This window comes from Lampris incognitus, chromosome 17 (assembly GCF_029633865.1).
Source record: "Lampris incognitus isolate fLamInc1 chromosome 17, fLamInc1.hap2, whole genome shotgun sequence".
NCBI classification, from domain to species: domain Eukaryota; kingdom Metazoa; phylum Chordata; class Actinopteri; order Lampriformes; family Lampridae; genus Lampris; species Lampris incognitus.
This window is the reverse complement of record NC_079227.1, coordinates 12,584,224-12,608,384: the sequence shown is the minus strand read 5'-3', so window position 1 is coordinate 12,608,384 and position 24,161 is coordinate 12,584,224. Positions and strand designations below refer to the sequence as shown.

The following is a 24,161-nucleotide window of genomic DNA, read 5'->3' as shown; positions in this document are numbered from 1 at the left end:
TCTGTCTGTCTGCCTGCATGTTTACCTGTCTATCTGTCTCTGTCTGCTTGCCTGTCTGTCCGTCTGACACGAGGCTAATCCACACAGTCACACTTTATTCAAAAAGTAAATTCTGCAAACAGTTTTACTTGACATATGAAATCACCTGGTTGATTCCATTTGCGGGTATTCAGATTATTCTCCCATACGCCACTGACAGAAGCCAAAGTCACCTGACCATTTATCATTTAATGCTCTTTATGCTCCTTGTTTGTGAAGTTATTGTCCTCTTTTTGAGCTTGAGAGCCAAGAGTGAGTCTGGAGACTTCATGTCTGATGGAACCCAGAAGAACCAGGCAGACATGGGGGGGGGGGGTAGTAGACAAAGAGAAAAAACCAAGAAAAAAGCCCCTTGTTGCTGAAAACATGTCTGCCTCCATGTTTGCTCTCTTCTTCCTCCTCTCCTCGCGTCCTTTTGCGATCCTTCCACCTGTCGCTCTGTTTCCCATTTCAGCTGCGATGTCGCTGCTCGCCTGCGCTCATTAACCCTGCATGTAGGGCATCAGATCGCTCGCCCAAAAGCTGCCAGTAATCCTCCCCTACCCCCGTACACACACACACACACTCTGTTCTAGTCTCCTCCTAGGACCCCATATATAAACCTCGGTCTGTTCTCTGCTTGTCCTCACCACAGACCTCCCTTCTCTTCTTCTGAGGTCATTCTTGCAGGTATGTTGTACTCCTCTACCTCTGTCAGACCAGTAGATTACCTTTCACTGTGTCCCGTGACCCCGTGTCACTATTCTTAGACTGTCTTCGTTTCTCCGTCTTCCTGGGGGGTAAAATCGTGTATTTGGTTGCTGCTTGTGGCTGTGTGTTGTGTCACCTTTGCATTGCAGGAGCGGACTAGAGTTTGGATCTCTAACCCAAACTGTCCCTCATCTGAGCTGTCTTTAATCCACCCCGTTGACCTTGTTGTAAACCGGGCTGGTGGTGAGGTTAGAGGGTAAAGGTCACAGGGCGTGATGATGTGAACTGGAAGTGAGCCTAAATGTAGACACGTGGTCGATAACCACTGCCCTGGTGCAATAACATGAAAACGGTGTCCGATGTGTTGTGAAATATGCAGTGTATTGTATATTGTGCCTCACGTCTGAACACTATTATCTGGTTTAGTGGATTTATAACTGATAGCATGTGATCAACAGGAGTCACACATGCCCCTAGCCTGCAAAAGGTCTGTTTGAAATGAAAATATTTACAATGCCGAGTGGAAAGAGAGGCTTTTATTTTGAAATATGATGGTTTCCTATTTCAAAATAAAATGGTTTTTATTTTGAAATATGAAACGATGGTTCATATCAGTTCCTAAAAGCTCGTGTCTGTGAATACGGATGACAAAACCCGTTTCTTTTTCAGTCGTGTCGTCAGCCGCAGCGAGTTGCTGAACATTCACCAGAAGGCGGTATGAGCGACGGACTCACAAAGCTCGTCAAAAGAGTGTGACAGGATGAACGAATAGGGTCGGAGGTCAGATCAAGTTTGTTCTGCTGGGGGAAGTTGGCCGTTCGGTGGCAGTCAGACTCAAAGCGGTGAAAGAAAGCAAAAACACGACTACTTCCCATCTCCACATGGCGTCCTCTCAGAGAGCGGTGGACAGACGGCGGTCCTCTGTTTACAACTTTAGTTTAACGAAACTAAATCCAAGAACAATCAACAGCAGACGTTAGAAGAAGCGTTAAAAAGTGATAGAAAAAGCAGTAAAGTTTATTTTATGATAAACAATAATTACCTTTTGATGGAACGGTCACACGTCTGCCCTAAAGCCTGTCTGTCTGTTTATCTGTCTGTCTGTCTGCCTCTTTCTTTGTGTCTTTTTGTCTTTCTTCTTTTTTGTCTGTCACACTGCCTATTTGTCTGTCCATCTCTCTGTTTGTCTGTGTGCCTGTCAGTTTCTGTGTCTGTCTCTCTATGTATGTCTGTCTTTCTGTCTCTGCTTGTCGATCTGCCCGTTTGTCTCTTCCTGTCTTACTGTCTCTTTCTTTCTGCCTGTCAAATTCAAATTCGAATAGCTTTATTGGCATGAAGAAAAGAAGATTCAAACCTTACATCACACATTAAATTCACATTACATCACATATTAAATACACATTACATCACATATTAAATACATAGGTGTCATCACATAAGCAGGCTCCATATTTTTGCCTACTGAAGCAGTCAGTTTTTTTTTATTGCCATACAGTAGAGTGCAATAAATGTTGTACAGTTTAATACAATTACTTAATAGCATATAATTTTGGGGATCTTATAGTGGTTGTGAGTGGTTCTGCCTGTTTCTCTTTCTGTCTCTCTTTTTCTTTCTGAGTTCTGTCTGTCTCTCCTTTTCTTTGTCTCTTTGTTTCTGGCTTTCTGCCCCTCTTTCTGTCTTACTGTCTCTCTTTTCTATCTGTCTGTCTCTCTTTTTTCTTTGTCTTTCTGTCTCATTCTCTTTGTCTTTCTGTCTCTGTTTCTTTCTCTTTCTGTCTCTTTCTATCTTTTTCTTTCTGTCTATCTGTCTCTGTCTTACTGTCTTTCTTTTTCTTTCTGTCTTCATGTCTCTTTTGTCTCTGTCTTTCTGTTTCTTTGTCTTTCTGTCTAATTCTCTTTGTCTTTCTGTCTCTGTTTCTTTCTCTTTCTGTCTCTTTCTGTCTTTCTGTCTCTTTCTATTGGTCTCTCTTTTTCTTTGTCTTTCTGTCTTTGTCTCTGTTTTTTCTTTGTCTCATCTTTCTGTCTTTTTGTCTCTTTTTCTTTCTGTCTGTCTCTTTCTTTCTTTCTTTCTTTCTTTCTTTCTTTCTTTCTTTCTTTCTTTCTTTCTTTCTGTCTCTTTCTTTCTGTCTTCCTGTCTCTTTGTCTGTCTCTCTTTCTGTCTGTCTATCTCTGTTAGTTTGGAGAGAATTCCTGTCTCAAATCCCTCATCTGTCTCGGGTGCTGGTGTAGTGTGTTTGTTCAGAGCCGCATGCTGGCGCGCTGAGGTCAAGGCTAAAAGTCGACCGCCGAGGGATTTGAAAAGCCTCAGACGGCTTCAGGCCTTGATCTGCCACATTAATGCACTCGAAGACTGTTAGTCTGGTGGAGGTTGTCCAGCCGCAGGCCTCCAGGAGGACGTTTTGGACAAAATGTTTTCTCTGTTTAGCCAGTAATCCCCCGTGGGCCCTCTGGGTCCCTGTCCCTCATTCATCTTCATTCTATTACTGGAGATTTACTTACAGACAGACAGAGAGACAGACAGAAGGACAATTTTATTTGACTTGAACCCTTCAGAAACCACTTTACTAAGTGTTGTGCATAGAATAAAGTAAGATCAGAAAATGCAGTAAAGTTAAACTGGGGCAAGCAAAAATACAATGAAAACAATAACAAAGCAATAACAATCATAGAGTTATAATCTTTAATAGATAACATTTTTTGTTATCAGTCAAACACAAAACACACAAACACACGAGAGGAAAAACAGACAATTATTACGCGTACATAGTTTAAGAGAGCACAAGTGTGTGTGTGTGTGTGTGTGTGTGTGTGTGTGTGTGTGTGTGTGTGTTCTTGTTGAGCTACATTTGTGAGGACCAATTTGAGTTTTGTAAACCAGAAGATGAAGGACATTTTCTCACTTTTTTTGAGGGTTTATTTTAGATTTATGATGGGTCAGGATTAGGATTAGGTTAAGGATAAGGTAAAGGGCTAGGGAAGGTATGTACTCAATGAGGGCCCTCACAGGTATGAAGAACGTGTGTGTGTGTGTGTGTGTGTGTGTGTGTGTGTGTGTGTGTGTGTGTGTGTGTGTGTGTAAAGGGTGAATGTGAATATAACCCTGGTTGTTGAGGAATGGTACATTGATGATATCCATGGGCATTAAGCGCATTGAGACTCTATTCATTCAGTATATCCCTGGAGTTCATCGGGAATCCCAGCAGATCAGAAAGCCATAATTGACTTGGCTGGCGTTAATAGGCAGCGTGCTGGCCGAGCTCTGGTTGGTGAGCGAAACACAGCATGGAGGGATTAAAGATGGAGGATTCTTTTTGCTGATAGTCATTTCTCAACTTTGGTTACTGGATCCTGGCCCAGTCCCGTGTCTCTCACCCCGTCTATTCCTGTCTCTTTAGCTACAAATGGCTTTTTTTCTCTGAACCCCATTCCTTCAACTAAAACTTAACATAAACATCACTATACATGCGTGTCTAAGAATAGAGATTCAAGATGGCGCCATTCTTATCAATCCAGAAAATATTCCCAGATATTCTACTCAATAATTTCATACTACGTTCTAAGTGTGCAAGTTCACCCAACGAGGCGTCTGGGTAGCGTAGCCGTGTCTGCGGGTAGGAAGCTGGATGTAGGTGTGTGTCCTGGTCACTGCACTAGCGCCTCCTCTGGCTGGGGGGCCTATTTGGGGGGGGGACTGGGGGGAATAGCGTGATCCTCATATGTGCTACATCCCCCTGGCAAAACGCCTCACTGTCAGGTGAAAAGAAGCAGCTGGTGCCTCCACATGTATTGGAGGAGGCATGTGGTAGTCTGCAGCCCTCCCCGGATCGACAGAGGGGGTGGAGCAGCAACCGGGACGGCTCGGAAGAGTGGGGTAATCAGAGGGGTACAACTGGAGAGAAAAGGGGGGGGATTCACCCAACGAATGAAATGGACTTTGTTTTGCATAATCGTTAGCATAAAATACAAGAATGCTGTAACAAAGGATGAGAATGGCAAAATATTCTTTTAACGCGGACTTGCATTTGAATTATTAGTGTCTCTAATATTCCTCTTCATCGTATGTCTTTCTAGAGTCGCCATGTCTGACGTGGAGGAAGAGCGCGAGTAAGTGACCTGGTCTCGTCAGTCAGATGTTTCTGCTCTAAGATGATGAATCACAAACAGACAAAGAGTATTTATGTTTGTTTACTGTACATGTTGTTTATTCTGTAATTTCTTCTTTCTTCAGGGGACATCATGAGGGTAAGAATGTTGATATTACTGTTTTTCTTAAGTTGTTATGCCTCTCCACACTTTCATCTTGTTTGGTCTTTCTGTCACTCACTTTTTTCTGCAGAGGAAGAGGAGTACCAGGGAGAAGGAGGTGAGACCTTTTTTGATTGTTTCCTGAAATGTTGGAATTTCACTGGTTTGATGGCTACTTGATAGATAAACAACGTCAATCAGATATGAAGGTCCAGCCCACGTCATCCAACTGGCTTCCTTTTTTGGTACACGATGTCGGAACCGGATCATCCTATTTTCCCATGAGGAGAACCCCAAAAGATTGCAAAATGCTTTATATAGTATATATATATATATGTGTGTGTGTGTATGTGTGTGTGTGTGTGTGTGTGTGTGTGTGTGTATGTATATATATGTATATATACATGTATATATACACACATACATATATATACATACAGACACACACACACACACACATATATATATATATATATATATATGTGTGTGTGTGTGTGTGTGTGTGTATGTGTGTGTGTGTATGTATATATATGTATATATACATGTATATATACACATACATATATATACATACAGACACACACACACACACACACACACACACATATATATATATATATATTCAATTCAATTTTATTGTCATTAAAAACAATTTGCAGGCACATGTTAAAAATTAAATGAGGGCTGTGGCTTCACCAATCAGTGCAAGACAGACACAGACAAACACAGCAAACACAATATAAGATATACACACATGAAGACCAAAGCTAAAAATAAGTTAAAAGAGAGCTGGAGTACAAAATATTTAAAAATATCTACAGACATTCAGTGGGTAGCCAGGTTCAGGTGGGCAACAGCTTGTGGAAAGAAGCTGTTTTTGAGCCTGGTAGTGCGGGCTCTGAGGCTCCTGTAGCGCCTCCCAGAGCGCAGGGGGGAGAACAGTCCATGGTTGGGGTGGGTGGGATCTCTGCTGATGCTCAGACCCCTTCGAAGGCAGTGTTTGTGATAAATGTCTTTTATGGCTGGGAGCTGGGTACCGGTGATATGCTGGGCCGCCTTGACGATCCGCTGCAGAGCTTTCTGGTCTACCCTAACCCTAACCCTAACCCCTAACCATATATATATAGTAATATATATCAACACAGATACAGGAAAAAAGATTTTAATGCATAGCAGTACAGGCCTGTTCTGTGCGTCACGCACTCATCAGCTGCCAAGTTAGCTAAACAACAAAGAAAAAAAACCCAGCGAATAAACGCTATGTTGCCTCACACCACGCCCCTAGCTACGGTGCACAGCAACCAATGGGAGGATAGGAAACATTTGAAAAGTGACATCAGAAACATTACAACCAATGAGAGAGGGACTGGGGCTCTTTTTGAAAAAAGTAAGGGCTTAAAGGGTTGGGGCACTGTTGAAATAGCATACTTTTAAAATATAACAGAATAAAATAACATCCAATGGGGTACTTTACGTATATCATGTGGTGGAGTGGGTCTGAGGCACAGCCAAAAGAGCAGACAGGCAAAACATAAAAATACAACATCCAATAACGGTCATCACATGTATATCATCCAATGGGGGGAGGGGGGGTAATAAAGACAATGGCTTATTTATAATTGCAAAGCAGATTTTTTTTTTGTGTCTACAACTGGTGGCCAATTCATTTCTACTGTTCAAAGTAGACATATCAGGCTTGCAAATAATAAAATATTTCTCTGCTAAGCACAGGTTGCATCTTTTGCTGTTGATTGAATATGCATTGCTGTTAGTAAGGATTTTCCATGCAATAGAGTAACTAATATTCTTGTCCACCAATGACCAAATGTGGCATCCTAAGGCCGTTGCATTTCTTGAATTCTCATTCCTGAAGCTACTCATATGGGCATTAAACCTAATTTTAAAAGGGCCCTCTATTAGTCCAATGTAAGTGTCCACTTTGCAGTTGTCTTCTCTTATCACTGATGGCTGGTAAATGTCTGGCATTTTCCTTCAAGAGGGCATGATGCCTTAGCACAGCAGTTGCAGATGGTGGCGTTTGGCTGCATTGAGTGGGTGCGGCTGATGAGGACGCGACACACGAAACAAGCTTGTACTGCTATGTATTAAAAAAAAAATTCTCACATATATCTTAATATTCCGCTCCTCGTTTGTTGAGCACTTTTATCAACACCATTGACGGTTTCTGGGGGAAAAATGCTCCCTATATATACTATATATATATATATATATACAATCCATCTCTGAGGGGTGACGTAGTTTTAATGCCCAAATAAGGGATTCAAGAAGCAGCATGTTTTCAGTCTAATATAAAAATACATAGAGGTGTAAAATAGTAATAATAATAGCCTTTGATTATGGCCAACTCAAGTTTGACTCATTTCGCTTTAGGGGATTGCTTCCTTGTGCATTTCAAAATTGCCTGAGATGGATTTTAATTGGTTTTGAAACTGCATCAATAAATCACTAGAATTTGTTAGCGTAACATGAGCTGTATTTACCCCTGATGTCACCAGCCTGGTGACTTAACATCCTCACCATGGTCGTTGGCAAAATAATTCTTAAAAATTCACTAACATGTTAAAATATGTGATATCCTCCTCATATTTTACTTTTAGCTCATGAAATTGCCAATCAGCTGTAAATAAGACAGAATTTATCCAAGCACTTGCTAATCTGTCAGACATTCAGGTACTAACCCTGACCAAAACCTGGATATGTCCAGAAAACACTGTCACACCGGCTGCACTCTCTGTTGACTCTGCTTTCTCACACATACACCGTTCTGTTGGGCGTAGAAGCAGTATGGGTTTCCTCATTTCCAAACACTGGAAATTCACTGAGCTTTCTCCGCTAAGCAACAACACATCCTATGAATACCATGCAATTATGGTTACTGCTCCTATTAAGCTATTTGTGGTTTTCATATACCACCCACCAGGGTGTCAACTGGAGAACTTTATAGTCGAACTAGACGTGTTACTCTCAGCCATTCCTGATGATGACACACCACTGATTGTCTTTGGAGACATGAATATCCTTACTGAAAAAACCCAAACGACTGACTTCTTGTCTCTTCTGTCCTCCTTTGACCTCAGACAAGTCCCCACCCCTCCCACACACAAAAGCAGGCAATACTCTTCATCTGATTTTGACTCGGAACTGCTCCACAGCAAATCTGACTGTCACCCCTCCTACATCTGTCAGACTACTTCTTTATTCAATTTACGGCCTCCTTACTGGAATATCCTTATGTTCCTCCACAAAGGGTCTCCTTCCACCAAAACGTCCGGTCCCTTACACTGACCCAGCTTTCCAATGAGGTCTTGGTTTTCATGCCTCCTCATATTGAATTCTCTTCACTCCCTGTCAATGAGGTTACAGACACACTCTGTTCCTCACTAGCCTCCTCTCTTAAAAATCTCTGTCCTCTAGCATCCAAACCTGCTCGTAATGCCCCCCTTCCTTAGTCCATGGCTCACTGAGGTAATCAAAGAGCAAAGGGTGGGGCTCAGAGCGGCAGAGAGAAAATGGCGTAAAACCAGCGTCCACTGACCTCAATGATTATCAGCGTCTCCGAGCATCATTCTCCTCCAGCTAAAAATCAGCTAAGACCACTTGCTATCAGAACAAGCTCTGCGGCGCCACTGATGCTCGAAAAATGTTTTTTGCTTTTAACTCACACCTCCATCCACCTCCCCTTCCGACATCCACTCTGCTCACTCCTGACATGTTCTCCTCGTACTTTACTGATAAGGTTTCTGCCATCAGTAACCAGTTCTCTGAGCCTGACCAACTCTGTCTGCTGCTGCCAGCTAACAGTGTCTCACTCACTTCCTTCTCCCCCCTGACTGGGGAGGAAGTCTCTGAGCTTCTGCTGGACTCTCATTCCATTACCTGTCCGCTGGACCCGATACCATCCATACAGACCATTTCCTCTGCACTTAACCCCGCAGTCACACACATCGTCAACTCCTTGTTTACAATGGGTGTGTTCTCTACCGCATTTAAGCAAGCTCAGGTCACTCCACTGCTCAAAAAACGTACACTCAACCCAGCCCAGGTTGAAAACTACAGACTGGTTTCACTCCTACCCTTTCTTTCAAAAACTTTTGAGCACATATCTTTAACCAAGTCTCAGAATTCCTTTCTGAGAGCAATCTGTATGATCTGGATCAGTCTGGCTTTAAGCGGGGTCACTCCACTGAGACTGCACTCCTGTTGTTAATAGAATCACTGTGTTTGGCTACAGCTGCTGGTCTGTCCTCAGCTTTATTGCTGCTATATCTGTCAGCTGCCTTTGACATGGTTAACCACCAAATCCTCCTCTCCACGCTCACTGAGCTTGGTACCTCAGGATCTGCCCTCCCCTGGTTCATGTCCTACCTCTCGGGGAGATCCTTTAGAGTATCTTGGCGGAAAGAAGTGCCCAAACCACATGGCTTATCCACAGGGGTAGCTCAAGGGTCAGTGCTCGGTCCCCTTCTCCATCTCAATATACACCACCTCACTTGGTGCAATCATCCGCTTCCATGGTTTCTCATACTATTGCTATGCTGACAATACCCAGCTTCTTCCTATCATTCCCACCAGATGACCTCACAGTCTCGGCATGGATATTGTCATGCTTTGCTAATATCTCTGCATGGAGGAAAGAATGCCACCTTCAGCTTAACCTACCTAAGACGGAACTCTTTGTCATCCCAGCCAGTCCATCCTTACAACAACAACAGATCAATATCCAGCTCGGATCAACCCAACTCATGCCCATAAAGTCTCTCTGAAACCTGGGTTTCATGATTGATGACCAACTAACAGTTAAGGTTCACGTGGCCTCGATTGCCCGTTCATGCCAATTTGCTGGTACAACATCAGGAAAATTAGACCCTACCTGTCTGAGCATGCAGCACAACTCCTGGTACAGGCTCTTGTTATATCACACATTGACTACTGCAACTCCTTACTGGCAGGTCTCCCTGCATGCACTTTTGAACCTCTGCAAATGATCCAGAACGCGACGGCGTGTCTGGTCTTCAACCAACCCAAAACAACACGTCACCCCGGTGTTCATATTCCTCCACTGGCTCCCAGTTGCTGCCTGCATCGAATTCAAAACCATAATGCTTGCTCATAAAACATCAACTAAAGCGGCTCTCACCTACCTGAACTCCCTCATTCAGGGCTACACTCAGTGCTGCTCACTACGCTCTGCCAATGAAAGGTGCCTGGCACTTCTGCCACAATGGGGCCCTAAGTCACTAGCCAAGACTCTTCTCTTCTGTGGTGGAACGAGTTACCAAACTCCATTAGATCTGCTGAGTCCCTTTCCATCTTTAAGAAGAAGCTAAAGACCCAGCTCTTTCTCGAGCACCTCCACACCTGATGTTTTTTTTTTTAAAGCGCTTCTATGCACTCTATGCATTGCCTTTGTGCACTGCCTGTTGACACCCATGTCCTATCGGACTTGAACCTTGTTTTTTTTTGTATGTACTTGCATTGTTGCCCCCTGACTAGATCCTTGCTTGTGTTGCATTAGCTCTCAGATATACATCACTTTGGATAAAAGGGTCTGCTAATTGAAATTGTAAATTTTAATGTAATTGTAAATTTGTCATTTCTACCAACTCAATATATTTCAAACACAGAATGATTTCCAAAAAGGATCCAGAAGCCCTCTTCATTTTCTCCAGAGGCAAAAAATAAATGGATCTGGATTTCATCTGAAGGCCCTGAAATGATGACAACATTTTAGAGGTCCAAAGTCACAGTTGAGCAGAGTTATTAGCAAATCCCTTAGTTGCGTTTAAAGGAAGGAGCCTTCAATGAACATTTGACCCCAGTGAACATTTTTATGTGTGACTTGAATGTTGTGTCTGAGTTTGAGCTCACTGATAATGTGAGAGTCGACTGTTCACCCTCTCTTTGGTCATTAATTCATTTTCTTGGTTATTTTTCTGGTTGGTGAATAGAGGAGCGACCCAAATACAAGTATGTATGAACACTTCAATACTTTTGACAATATCTAAGAACTAACTTGCTTTAAAAGTGTTTCCAAGTCCTGCTTCCCTTAGTTTCTCTTGCTATGTCCTACAAACTTACAAGATAAGCGACGATTATGGATTAATTGAAACTTCAGTGTCACAGCAACACTGTAAACAGGTTAAACTGACCGTAGACCAAAATTTGAGCAGATGTTCCTGGTGAGTTTCTATTATTAAGTAGAAAGCCAGGTCTTCCATAAGGATCAATTCATAGAAGACACTTATGAAGGTCATGTTTATATATTTAGGAAAGGAATAAAAAGTATGTTCTCCTATCACTCAGGACAACATGAATCTTTTTTTACCATTTCCACAATATGTTTTCATAATGTCCTTTGCTTTTTGCCATGTCTTTTTTTTTTTAATCAATCTAGAATAATCTGTCGTATGTACATCACATTAAAGCTGATCTCATTTACTCTTAGTAGGATGTCATAACTTGGTGTTGGAAGAAGTAGAGACATTTGCTAAGCACTGATTGGTCGATCTCTTCGTCAGTCATTATTTTGGAAACTGGATTTCACAATTACCTTCCCACAATAAAGGCCGAATTGTAAGATTGCAGAACCGATTGAAATGCAGAAAAATCGACATCCTAGTAGTGCTGACGTGATCTGTTAAGACTCTAATGATTGTACGTCCCATTGTGTAATGCTTTTTTTTTTTTTTTTCCCCAGGCCAATGGTGTCCCAGCTCGCTGCCCCTAAAATCCCTGAGGGTGAGCGGGTAGACTTTGATGTAAGTTTCCCAAACACGCTTTTGAATTGATGGATAGTAAAAAAGTTACCTACCAGGGCATCTGGAAAGGATTTGGCCTCACACTTCAGGAATCGATCTCTCGTGACAGCTCATCCACCAGATTCATCTGGCTCATGAAACTAGAGATGAAATAGATTAGATGAACTTTAATTAACCTTCACGGGGAAACTGGATCGCTTCTGCTGCAGAAAACAAGATGTAACCTGGACGATACAGAATATAAATATGAATAGTGCTGAGGGGACATTAAAAGATAACGTAGCACGTGTTAAGTCAGGGGTTTAAAAGAGAAGTAATAGCATATAAACAGGCAGCTATACCAGCAAACATCAAAACAATGGAACATGAGTAAAACATTAAGCGCTGTTAGCCAAGGGCTAGCGAGTCTAGTCATCCATGGTCATTACATTAAGCGGGGGCAGCCGGGTTGCGTAGCGGTCTATTCCGTTACCTACCAACACGGGTATCACCAGTTTGAATCCCTGCCTTGGTCGGTCGTCCCTACAGACACAATTGGCCGTGTCTGTGGGTGGGAAGCCGGATGTGAGTATGTGTCCTGGTTGCCGCACTAGTGCCTCCTCTGGTCGGTCAAGGCGCCTGTTCGGGGGGGAACTGGGGAGAATAGCATGATCCTCCCAAGCACTACGTCCCCCTGGCGAAACGCCTCACTGTCAGGTGAAAAGAAGTGGCTGGCAACTCCACATGTATCGGAGGAAACATGTGGTAGTCTGCAGCCCTCCCCGGCTCAGCAGAGGGGGTGGAGCAGCGACCGGGACGGCTTGGAAGAGTGGGATAATTGGCCAAGTACAATTGGAGAGAAAGGGGGGGGGGGCGCATGTTAGGCGGTAAGAGTGTGGATGATTTTTTTTTTAAGATTTATGAAATGACATCATTAATGGTATGTACAAAGCAACCATTATAAGAGCAAAACATGGTAAATAAGAATTTTAGATGATTAAAATGTATACTAGCAGATAGACTGATTTGCAAAACAGCAAAACTAAAGAAAACAAAATTGCAAATCTACAAAAGACAAGATTGGAGCATATTAACACCAATAAAACTCGCTGTCTGTCATCTGTACATCAGGACATCCACAGAAAGAGGATGGAGAAAGACCTGCTGGAGCTTCAGACTCTCATCGACGTTCACTTTGACCAGAGGAAGAAGGAGGAAGAGGAGCTGATCGGACTGAAGGACAGGATTGTAAATCCTACCTGTCTCTCTCCTCCAATATCGCTCTCTCCTATCTTCACATCTGTCCAACACGTTGCTTCAAGCTAGAATCTTGAAGATTTACATTCAGACAAAGATGTCTTTTATCGATGTGTTCTGTTGCTGGTGTGTTTAAGACAACACCTACTCCATGAGTTTTCAAATCATGAATTCTTTGGTAGTTGATTATTTCATGAGAGGGTTGTGAGTTCATACTGAGTGGAGTGAAGCATGCTGGGTAATTAACAGGTGTGTATAAATGATAACTGGATCTTCCTGTTGACCGGTCCAGGAGAGCCGGCGGGCGGAGCGGGCCGAGCAGCAGCGCGTGAGGGCCGAGAAAGAGCGAGACCGACAGACAAGGATTGCGGTAAATGTTTTACTAACACAAGGACTGAGCGACATCGAAAAATAAAATCAAAATTTAGGTTTTTTTTTTAATTACAATATTAAAGAATAAAAAAGAGTTACATAATTTCACCGGATATAGCTAGGCAGCTTTTAACTTTCAAAGCTTCATTTGCAAAGAATTTATCCCTCTAGCATTAGGGTTAGGATGACTTCAGAGAAGGAAACAAGGCAGTTGTCCTAGAAGTCATGAAATCAGACTAAATTATATTAAATTGTAAGAATATTTTTCTTCAAGTTTAGTCGTGAAAAAGCGGACCTTGCTAGATTTCAATTTCTATCAAGTAATAAAGAGTTTGGCCCAATTTGCCTTTCACTGCATCCTTTGCAATATGACTACTGCACACGTGTATATTGTGATATTAGATTTGAAGTAGTATATTGTTTAGCTCTGATTGATGATATCACATGTGTTACTGTAAACATGCATGACAACAATGTTGAAGTCACCGTGGTCGAATCAAACTTACCTGAATATGGGGTCGATTTTAATTGAATTTGTTCAGTGTTGACGCAGTGTGTTGTGTAACTTTTCAGAGAACAGAAAATTCTGTGTTGAGGTTTAAGAAAATTACATTTCTCTCTCTCTCTCTTCAGGAGGAACGGCAGAGGAAGGAGGACGAGGAGGCCAAAAAGAGAGCAGAAGATGAAGCCAAGAAGAAGAAAGTGCTCTCCAACATGGGGGCTCATTTCGGAGGGTTTCTGGCCAAGGTCAGAATTAACAGTCATAAACTTGTAGGAATTCAATTAAAATCTGAATTTTTCAAAAGCGTGCTTTCATTAGAAGAAATTATGCTTCATCGTAAAGGGTGTTGGTGTTACCCTTGATAACAGGTCTGACAGGCCTGAAAATGTGGAAAGTTTTAGATTGTGAAAAGTTTGGAAATTTTATAAATTAATGTTAATGTATACAAAATATTGTTGTTCAGTCCCAACATTCGACCAGACCTTCTCTCTAATTATAGAACATCCTTGTCATCTCGCAGGTCTTTGTCTTCATGAAGAGTGTGGCAAGACTGTTGCCAGTAGGGGGGGTGTTCAGGGTGGTGGGACGGACACAGGTTAGGTGGTTTAACAAAGGCGTTTCTATTTAATAGAGAGACTGTCTACTTTCCTCCCATTCTGCATGTGCCGGTGTGCTCTGGTGCTGGAGGAGCCGCTGCCTCGCTTTCTTCCTTCAAAGCTTCAAAGCGGCATTGGTTCTGCATTCTGTCTGTGACCGTCCGTATCAGTCAGTGTCTGTCCAGGACCCTGATTCACTGGCAGTTTGTTAGTTATCACACTTGAGGCCGATGACTAATCAGCCTCGCTATCGTGTGTCCACTCTCCCGCGACCCATGCCCCCTCTCTCTCCACCTGCAGCCGAGGCTAAACCACAACCCACTACCACATACCCCCACCGCCCGCATTAGGCCGGAGCTACAGCTGGCTGACAGCTAATCATCCCCATGAAGAGCAAGAGAGGAAATCCGCTATGACCATCTGCATCCCCAGCCTATGGACCACCTTCAACTTAAAAGGCTGTAAGGCCAGATACCAACGGGTGATGCACATATTGGCATCCTCCATGTGATGGAGCCACTGGAGTGGGGCATGGTCCGAACAGAGGGTGAATGAGTGCCCCAGGAGGTAGAAGCAAAGGGCGCCGATCGAGATGGCCAGGCATTCCTTTTATACGGTGCTGTAACTTTGCTCCCCCTCCGCCAGCTTGCAGCTTATTTACAGCACCAGGTGATCGACCCCCTCCACCTCCTGGGACAAAACGGCCCCCATCCCTCTATCTGACATGTCGGTTTGCAAGACAAACAGGAGAGAGAAGTTAGGAATTTGGAGCATTGGCTCCCCATAGAGGGCCTGTTTGAACCTTCTCAAACACCACCTGGCACTGCTCTGTCCACTGGACTGGATCTGAGGTAGCCTTTCAGGTGAGGTCAGTCAGGGAACTGGACAGCTCCACAAAGGCAGGGATGAGCTATCTATAATAACCAGTCAGTCCCAGGCATACCCCACCTGCTTTTTTGTCTCAGACTTTGGGCTGGCCGCAATCACTGCAGTTTCCTCTATCTGGGGGTGCACCAGCCCACCACCTAAATGGTGCCCTAGATACCGTATTGGGTTGGCCGTGAGCCCTGCCTGCCTCAAAGATCAAGCACTGCCACATATGCTGGTCCCAGCTGCTACTGTGGGTGATCACGTCATCCAAGTAGGCTGCAGCATACACAGCATGTGGCCTCAGCACCCAGTCCACAAGGCACTGAAATATGGCTGGAGCACCGAACAGCCTGAATGAATGGAAGTGTCACAAACTGGTACATACTGTCCGGCACAGAGAAAGCCATTTTTTTTCTTTCCTTAGACTCTGGGGACAAGGGAATCTGCCAGTAGCCCTTGTTAAAATCCAGTTATGTAAAAAAGCGAGCAGAGCAGAGCCGGTTCAGAAGTTCGTTGACTTGCGGCATTGGATATGCGTCAAACTTTGACATATCATTCACCTTGCGTTAGTATGCACAGAACCGTATAGATCCATCAGACTTGCACACAGGGACAATGGGGCTACATCAGTCACCGCTAGACTCCTCTATTACTCCCATTTCCAGCATGGCCTTGACTCCTGCCTGAACAGTTTTCTTTTTGTATTCAGGCAGTCGGCACAGACGTGAGCATACTGTCGCGCCCGGTGATGTCCTTTTGCAGTGCTGTGTGAGGTTTGTGCGTCTTGGCAGGGGGAGAACACACCAGCAAAGCGCTGTTTCGATGCGGCAACCTCTGCTTTCTGGCGGGGTGAAAGATGGTTTCCACAGTGGAGGGAGGCAGGATCGTTCGATTTTGGGACCTCCAGCCCCAACTCATCTCTCTCTGATACCACCGTGGCAAGAGAAACTGGGACCACCTCTCTACAAGAATTTAGGAGGTTGAGATGGTAGATCTGTGTTGCACCTCCCCTGTCATTATGAACAACCTCATAGTCCACATCCCCCACTCGTCATGGAACCTCAAAGGGCCCGTGCTACTCGGTGAGTAATTTGGAGCTGGATGTTGGAAGTAATACGAGGATTTTCTCTTCGGGTGCAAATTGAAGCCGCCGCGGTCTTCTGTTATACAGGCACTGTATAACAGTCCAGTTTGCTCATATTATTTTTTATTTTTATTTTTTTTAGTGAAAACAGAACACATCCTGGTATTTTTTATATATTTTTCCCTACTATAAACATTTTTATTTAGCATATCAAAAATAGGTGCTATACAATAAGGACTGGCTGTATCATGGGTCTAGGCGATGAGGTGCATTTGGTTGGTTTGTCTTGCAGGCTGAGCAGCGGAGAGGGAAGAAACAAACAGGGAGGGAGATAAAGAAGAAGACTCTGGCAGAGAGACGTAAACCGCTGGCAATCGACAACCTGCGAGAGGATGGCCTGAGGTCAGGAAAACTTTTAAGTCATCAGAAGCGTTTGTCTGTCGCTAAGACGAGAAGATTAGGCAACTTGTGAACATGGCAGGAAAACATCCATGGAGCTTGGATTTCACCCTAGCCGTGGTTCTCAACCAGGTCCTCAGATACCACAAGTACTGCCTCCAATCAGGGAGGTTTTAGGCCTGAAATAACAAGTGAATATAATCAACTACTTGGAAGAACAGAAAACCGGCAGGACCAGTGACATCTGAGGACTTGATTGAGAACCACTGTACTATAGGATGACGGGGGGTGTGGGGGGGTAACTTTTATCAGTGCTGTCGCTGTCATAGCAGTTGCTCTAAAAGACTAATGTTATTCAGATTTACACCAATCGGCCAAAACATTAAAACCACTGACAAATGAATAACATTGATTATCCCATGACAATGGCACCTGTCAAGAGGTGGGATATATTAGGCAGCAAGTGAACAGTCATTCTGAAATTGATGTGTTGGTAGTAGGGAAAATGGGCAAGCATAAGGATCTGAGCAACTTTGACAAGGGCCAAATTGTGATGGATAGTCGAATGGGTCAGAGCATTTCTAAAGCAGCAGGTCTTGTGGGGTGTTCCCAGTATGAATTGGTCAGTACCTGACAAAAGTGGTCCAATGAAGGACAACTGGTGAACCGGCGACAGGGTCATGGGCGCCCAAGGCTCATTGATCCATGTGGGGAGTGAAGGCTAGCCCGTCTGGTCTGATCCCACAGAAGAGCTACTGTAGCGCAAATTGCTGAGAGTTAATGCTGGCTATGATAGACAGGTGTCAGAACACACAGTGCATCACAGCTTGCTGTGTATGGGGCTGTGTAGCCACAGACCGGTCAGAGTACCCACGATGGCCCCTGTCCACCACTGAAAGCACCTACAATGGGCACGTGAGCATCAGAACTGGACCATGGAGCAATGGAAGAAGGTGGCCTGGTCTGATGAATCACATTTTCTTTTACGTCATGTGGACAGCCAGGTGTGTGTGCGTTGTTTACCTGGGGAAGCAATGGCACCAAGATGCATAATGGGAAGAAGGCAAGCCGGTGGAGGCAGTGTGATGCTCTGTTCTGCTGGAAAACCTTGGGTGCTGGCATTCATGTGGATGTTACTTTGACATGAACCACCTACCTAAACATTGTTGCAGACCAGGTCCACCCCTTCATGACAACGGTATTCCCTGATGGCAGTGGCCTCTTTCAGCAGGATAATGCTCCCTGCCACACTGCAAAAACTGTTCAGGAATGGTTTGAGGAACATGACAAAGAGTTCAACGTGTTGCCTTGGCCTCCAAATTCTCCAGATCTCAAGCTACTTGAACATCCGTGGGATGTGCTGGAAAAACAAGTTCAATCCATCGAGGCTCCACCTCGTAGCTTACAGGACTTAAAGGATCTGCTGCTAATGTCTTGGTGCCAGATACCAGAGGACACCTTCAGAGGTCTTGTGGAGTCCATGCCTCGATGGGTCAGAGCTGTTTTGGAGGCGCAAGGGGGACCTTCACCATATTAGGCAGGTGGTTTTTCACGTTTTGGCTGATCGGTGTATATTTTTCAGTTTATGTGTACTCTTCAAATGAGTAGACATCACTGGAAGCCCTGATTAATTTGACTGAGAATTCATTCTTAATTCAAAATACAAGTCAAAGTGCAACGAGTTTAAAGGTAGTTTGAAAGCAAATGTAAACCCCCGAAACAGATTGTAAGACAGCAATAGAAGTTAAGTTTGTGTGTGTGTGTGTGTGTGTGTGTGTGTGTGTGTGTGTGTGTGTGTGTGTGTGTGTGTGTGCGCAACTGCATGTGTGCAAATGAAGCCAATTCAAAATTCTCTACATAAGGCATAAAAAGGCATTACATAAGAAATACAGTATAAGATGAATAAAAAGAAATCAGGTAGAGCAATAACGTGGCATAACATTAATAAGGGTCAAAGGGCAATTCTAAGAGGGCTGAAAATTTAGTTAACAACAATGAAGAACATGGAAGTTATTAGCCTGGCTTTAGAAGCGGTCAGAGTTGGGCCGAGTCTTAGATTTTCTAAAATGTTGTCCCTGCTATGTGTAGTATGACTACATACTGCTTTAACATCTTGTTTTAACTCGGGATGGTTAGCAGACCATCCCCAGGTGACCTGACAGGTTGGAAGGGTTCATATTCTAAAAGCAAGTCAGAGATGTATTTTGGGTGTATTCTGTTGCCTTGCCACAATGGGGATCGCCTGTTCGAATCCCCATGTTACGTCCGGCTTGGTCGGGTGTCCCTACAGACACAGTTGGCTGTGTCTGCGGGTGAGAAGCCGGATGTGGGTATGTGACCTGGTCGCTACACTAGCGCCTCCTCTGGTTGATTGGGGCACCTGTTCGGGGGGGGGGGGGGATAGCGTGATCCTCCCACGGGCTACGTCCCCCTGGTGAAACTCCTCACTGTCAGGTGAAAAGAAGCGGCTGGCGACTCCACATGTATTGGAGGAGGCATGTGGTAGTCTGCAGCCCTCCCCGGCTTGGCAGAGGGAGTGGAGCAGCGACTGGGACGGCTCAGAGGGCAGGGTGATTGGCCGGATACGATTGGGGAGAAAAGGGGGGGGGGAATCCCTCCCCCAAAAAAAGAGATGTATTTTGGTGAGAAACCATTGTGAGATGTGTTGATGAGCAGCGGGATTTTAAAGTCTATTCTACGACGCACTTGAAGCCAGAGCAGACTTGAGAACTGGTGTAACGTGTTCAGGTTTCTTAGCCTCTGAGCCTTAGAAAGCACCATGTGGATGTGCTGTGTGAGTTCACTAACGTACAAGCCGTGTCAGTGTTGAAGGGGGGTGGACTGTCATGGCTGACGTCGTGCGGTTGTTGCAGAGCCAGAGCCCAGGACATGTGGGAGTGGATTTACCAGCTGGAGTCAGAGAAGTTTGACCTGACCGAGAAGATGAGGAGACAGAAGTATGAGGTCGGTGGTTTAATCTCCGCACCATATTCACCAACTCCTCGTATCAAACCATTATTTCATGTACACTTGCGCATTTTTTTTTGATCAACATATATTTCAAAATGAATTTTCACAGTATTCATAGTCCAGGATCCTGTCTTTGTGGTTATGTATGTACGTATTTACATACAGTGCATTCGGAAAGTATTCACACCCCTTCACTTTCCCCACATTTTGTTATGTTACAGCCTTATTCCAATGGATTAAATTCCTTTTTTTTCTCATCAATCTACACACAATACCCCATAATGACAAAGTGAAAAAGGTTTTGTAGAAATTTTTGCAAATTTATTAAAAATAAAAAACTGAAATATTGCATGTACATAAGTATTCACACCCTTTGCTATGACACTCAAAATTGAGCTCAGGTTCATCCTGTATCCACTGATCCTCCTTGAGATGTTTTTACATCTTGATTGGAGTCCACCTGTAGTACATTCAATTGATTGGACATGATTTGGAAAGGCACACACCTGTCTATATAAGGTCCCACTGTTGACAGTGCATGTCAGAGCAGAAACCAAGCCATGGAGTCAAAGGAATTGTCTGTGGACCTCCGAGACAGGTTGTATCGAGGCACAGATCTGGGGAAGGGTACAAAAAAATTCTACAGCTTTGAAGGTCCCGAAGAGCACAGTGGTCTCCATCATTCGTAAATGGAAGAAGTTTGGATCCACCAGGACTCTCCCTAGAGCTGGCCGCCCAGCCAAACTGAGCAATCGGGGGAGAAGGGCCTTGGTCAGGGAGGTGACCAAGAACCCGATGGTCACTCTGACAGAGCTCCAGCGTTCCTCTGTGGAGATGGGAGAACCTTCCAGAAGGACAACCATCTCTGCAGCACTCCACCAATCAGGCCTTTATGGTAGAGTGGCCAGACGAAAGCCTCTGCCCAGTAAAAGGCACATGACAGCCTGCTTGGAGTTTGCCAGAAAGCACCTAAAGGACTCTCAGACCATGAGAAACAAGATTCTCTGGTCGGATGAAACCAAGATTGAACTCTGGCCTGAATGCCAAATGTCACGTCTGGAAGAAACCATGCACCTCTCACCACCTTGCTAATACCGTCCCTACAGTGAAGCATGGTGGTGGCAGCATCATGCTGTGGGGATGTTCTTCAGCAGCAGGAACTGGGAGACTAGTCAGGATTGAGGCAAAGATGAATGGAGCAAAGTACAGAGAGGTCCTTGATGAAAACCTGCTCCAGAGCGCTCAGGGCCTCAGACTGGGGCGAAGGTTTACCTTTCAACACGACAACGACCCTAAGCACACAGCCAAGACAACAAAGGAGTGGCTTCGGGACAAGTCTGTGAATGTCCTTGAGTGGCCCAGCCAGAGCCCAGACTTGAACCCCATTGAACATCTCTGGAAAGACCTGAAAATAGCTGTGCAGTGACGCTCCCCATCTAACCTTACAGAGCTCGAGAGGATCTGCAGAGAAGAATGGGAGAAATATCCCAAATATAGCTGTGCCAAGCTTGTAGCTTCATACCCAAGAAGACTTGAGGCTGTAATCGCTGCCAAGGGTGCCTCAACCAAGTACTGAGTAAAGGGTGTGAATACTTATGTACATGCAATATTTCAGTTTTTTATTTTTAATAAATTTGCAAAAATTTCTACAAAACCCTTTTCGCTTTGTCATTATGGGGTATTGTATGTAGATTGATGAGAAAAAAAGGAATTTAATCCATTTTGGAATAAGGCTGTAACATAACAAAATGTGGGGAAAGTGAAGGGGTGTGAATACTTTCCGCATGCACTGTATGTGTTTACACAATATTTACATGCATATTAGCTCCTCTGTCTTTAAGAAACAGACTAGTTGACTCGTGTTCTCTTTCAACTTGCTATTTCAAGTCAGTTTTATTTGTATAGCCCATTATCACACATTTGCCTCAGTGGGCTTTACAGCACTACAACGTCCTGTCCTTGAACCCTATGCAAAACCACTTGGATTTTCCACTTCAACCCACCACAAAGTGTGTTTGTGTTTGTGTGTGTGTGTGTGTGTGTGTGTGTGTGTGTGTGTGTGTGTGTGTGTGTGTGTGTGTGTGTGTGTGTGTGTGCGCGTGCAGCATGAGAGAACTGAAGCTTGATCAATCTTAAATCCATTTGATTTTTCAGGGGAGAAGGTGATAGGGCTGCCCTATTATGAAATTATCTTGTCAGATTGCATGTACTATATTGTATTATTTGTAGGCCTAACATAGAAATGCTGTTTACTAGCGACAATAAAAAAAAAAATCTTTTTTTTTTTGCAATTCATAAAAAATTCTTGTGGCTACTATAGCAGACCCTAAAAAATGAAGAAGACATGCACAAGACCAGAATTTTGAAAATAACTGTTTTGCTCTATCAGTCACATTTGACTCTCTTTTATTTACATTTGTAGATCAACGTCCTCCTGAACAGAATCCAACATGCTCAGAAATTGTGAGTTCGTTTGCATGTTTAATTCTACCGTGACCAACAATCACGCAGCTGAAAAAGCAGAAGTCAGTCTGTTTCATCTGTATAGAGGACTGTTAATCTCACACAGCACTGCATGTACTTCCTCAAGGCTGCAGCAGCTGAATGTGTAGCAGAGAATCCAAAATAACAGAAAGCACAATCTGTGACTATTTTCTCTTTCTTGGTGTTTGAAGACAGATAATTAAATGCAGAAAATACGGAGAAATTCATTGGTAGGTTTGAGGTGAAGGGCTCATGGCCTATGTATATGGGCATTACTTACACTATATGGACAAAAGTAATGGGACACCATTACTGAGGTCAGGCAGTGATTTTGGACGAGAAGACCTGGCTTGCAATCTCCGTTCTAGTTCATCCCAAAGGTGTTCGATGGGGTTGAGGTCAGGGCTCAGTGTGGGCCAGTCAAGTTCTTCCACACTGAACTCACCCAACCATGTCTTAATGGACCTTGCTTTGTGCACTGGGGCACAGCCATGCTGGGACAGAAAAGGGCCCTCCCCAAACTGTTCCCACAACGTTGGAAGCACAGAATTGTTCAAAATGTCTTGGTATGCTGAAGCCTTAAGGTATCCCATCACTGGAACTAAGCCTAGCCCAGCCCCTGAAAAACAACCCCATACCATTATTCCTCCTTCACCAAGCTGTACAGTTGGCACAATGCTGTCAGGCAGGGAATGTTCTCCTGGCATCCGCCAAACCCAGACTCATCCATCAGACTGCCAGACAGAGAAGCGTGATTCGTCACTCCACAGAACACGTTTCCACTGCTCCAGAGTCCAGTGGCAGCGTGCTTTACACCACTCCATCCGACGCTTGGCGTTGTGCTTGGTGATGTAAGGCTTGCATGCAGCTGCTCGGCCATGGAAACCCCTTCCATGAAGCTCGTGGTGCACAGTTTTTGTGCTGATGTTAATGCCAAAGGAAGTTTGGAACTCTGCAGTTATTGAGTCAACAGAGCGTTGGCGACTTTTACGCACTATGCACCTCAGCACTCGTTGACCCCGCTGTGTCACTTTATGTGGTCTGCCACTTCTCGGCTGAATTGCTGTTGTTCCTAAACGCTTCCACTTTTCAAATACCACTTAGAGTTGACCGTGGAATATCTAGCGGGGAAGAAATTTCACGAACTGACTTGTTGCAAAGGTGGCATCCTATGACAGAACCACGCTTGGATTCACTGAGCTCTTCAGAACGACCCATTCTTTCACAAATGTTTATGAATGCAGACTGCATGGCTAGCTGCTGGATTTTATACACCTGTGGCAATGGGTCTGAATGAAACACCTGAATTCAATGATTAAGAGGTGTGTCCCAATACTTTTGTCCATATAGTATGTCCAGGATAATTCATTCAGGTGCAGTCCGTGTTCAGGTAACCCTGTTCAGTGACTTGTGTCATGATACACGTGTTGAGAAACAGAGCAAAAAATGTTGAATTTGACAATTCATAGCCTTTCCATTCTCTCTCTCTCTCTCTCTCTCTCTCTCTCTCTCTCTCTCTCTCTCTCTCTCTCTCTCTCTCTCTCCATGTAGCAAAAAAGTTCATGGTAAGGGAAAGGTCGGAGGTCGTTGGAAGTGAAAACATGAAGGAAATGCAAGACCTTGGGGGGGGGGTTTATTTGGTTTTTGGGAAAACTTGTTTCAACAATATTTCAAATGCTAATCCCTGGAGCTCACTGAAGCGTATGTGTTTGCTGTGTGCCATTTGCTAACATTGTGTAACTTTATAAACATAGTTATTAAAATGTGTATCGAATTACAATGAATACTTTGGTGTCATGACTTTACATCTGTAATGAGATCTGATAATATATAGCCCGGGCTGTATTATGATGTATTACCAGGACTCTAAACAAGCTGTCGTTAAAATAGCACAG

General features: G+C 44.0%; 1 protein-coding gene across 1 annotated transcript; it reads left to right on the top strand.

Annotated features, from left to right (window-relative positions):
• Positions 1-4,807: 4,807 nt before the first annotated feature.
• LOC130127925 (troponin T, slow skeletal muscle-like) lies at positions 4,808-23,884 on the top strand. The gene is made up of 11 exons (XM_056297640.1): positions 4,808-4,833; positions 5,004-5,092; positions 10,944-10,962; positions 11,693-11,753; positions 12,864-12,980; positions 13,282-13,359; positions 13,995-14,108; positions 16,706-16,815; positions 19,686-19,776; positions 22,205-22,245; positions 23,818-23,884. Exons 1-11 carry the CDS (start codon positions 4,808-4,810, stop codon positions 23,861-23,863), a joined length of 792 nt encoding a protein of 263 aa, XP_056153615.1. The 3' UTR covers positions 23,864-23,884.
• Positions 23,885-24,161: the final 277 nt, after the last annotated feature.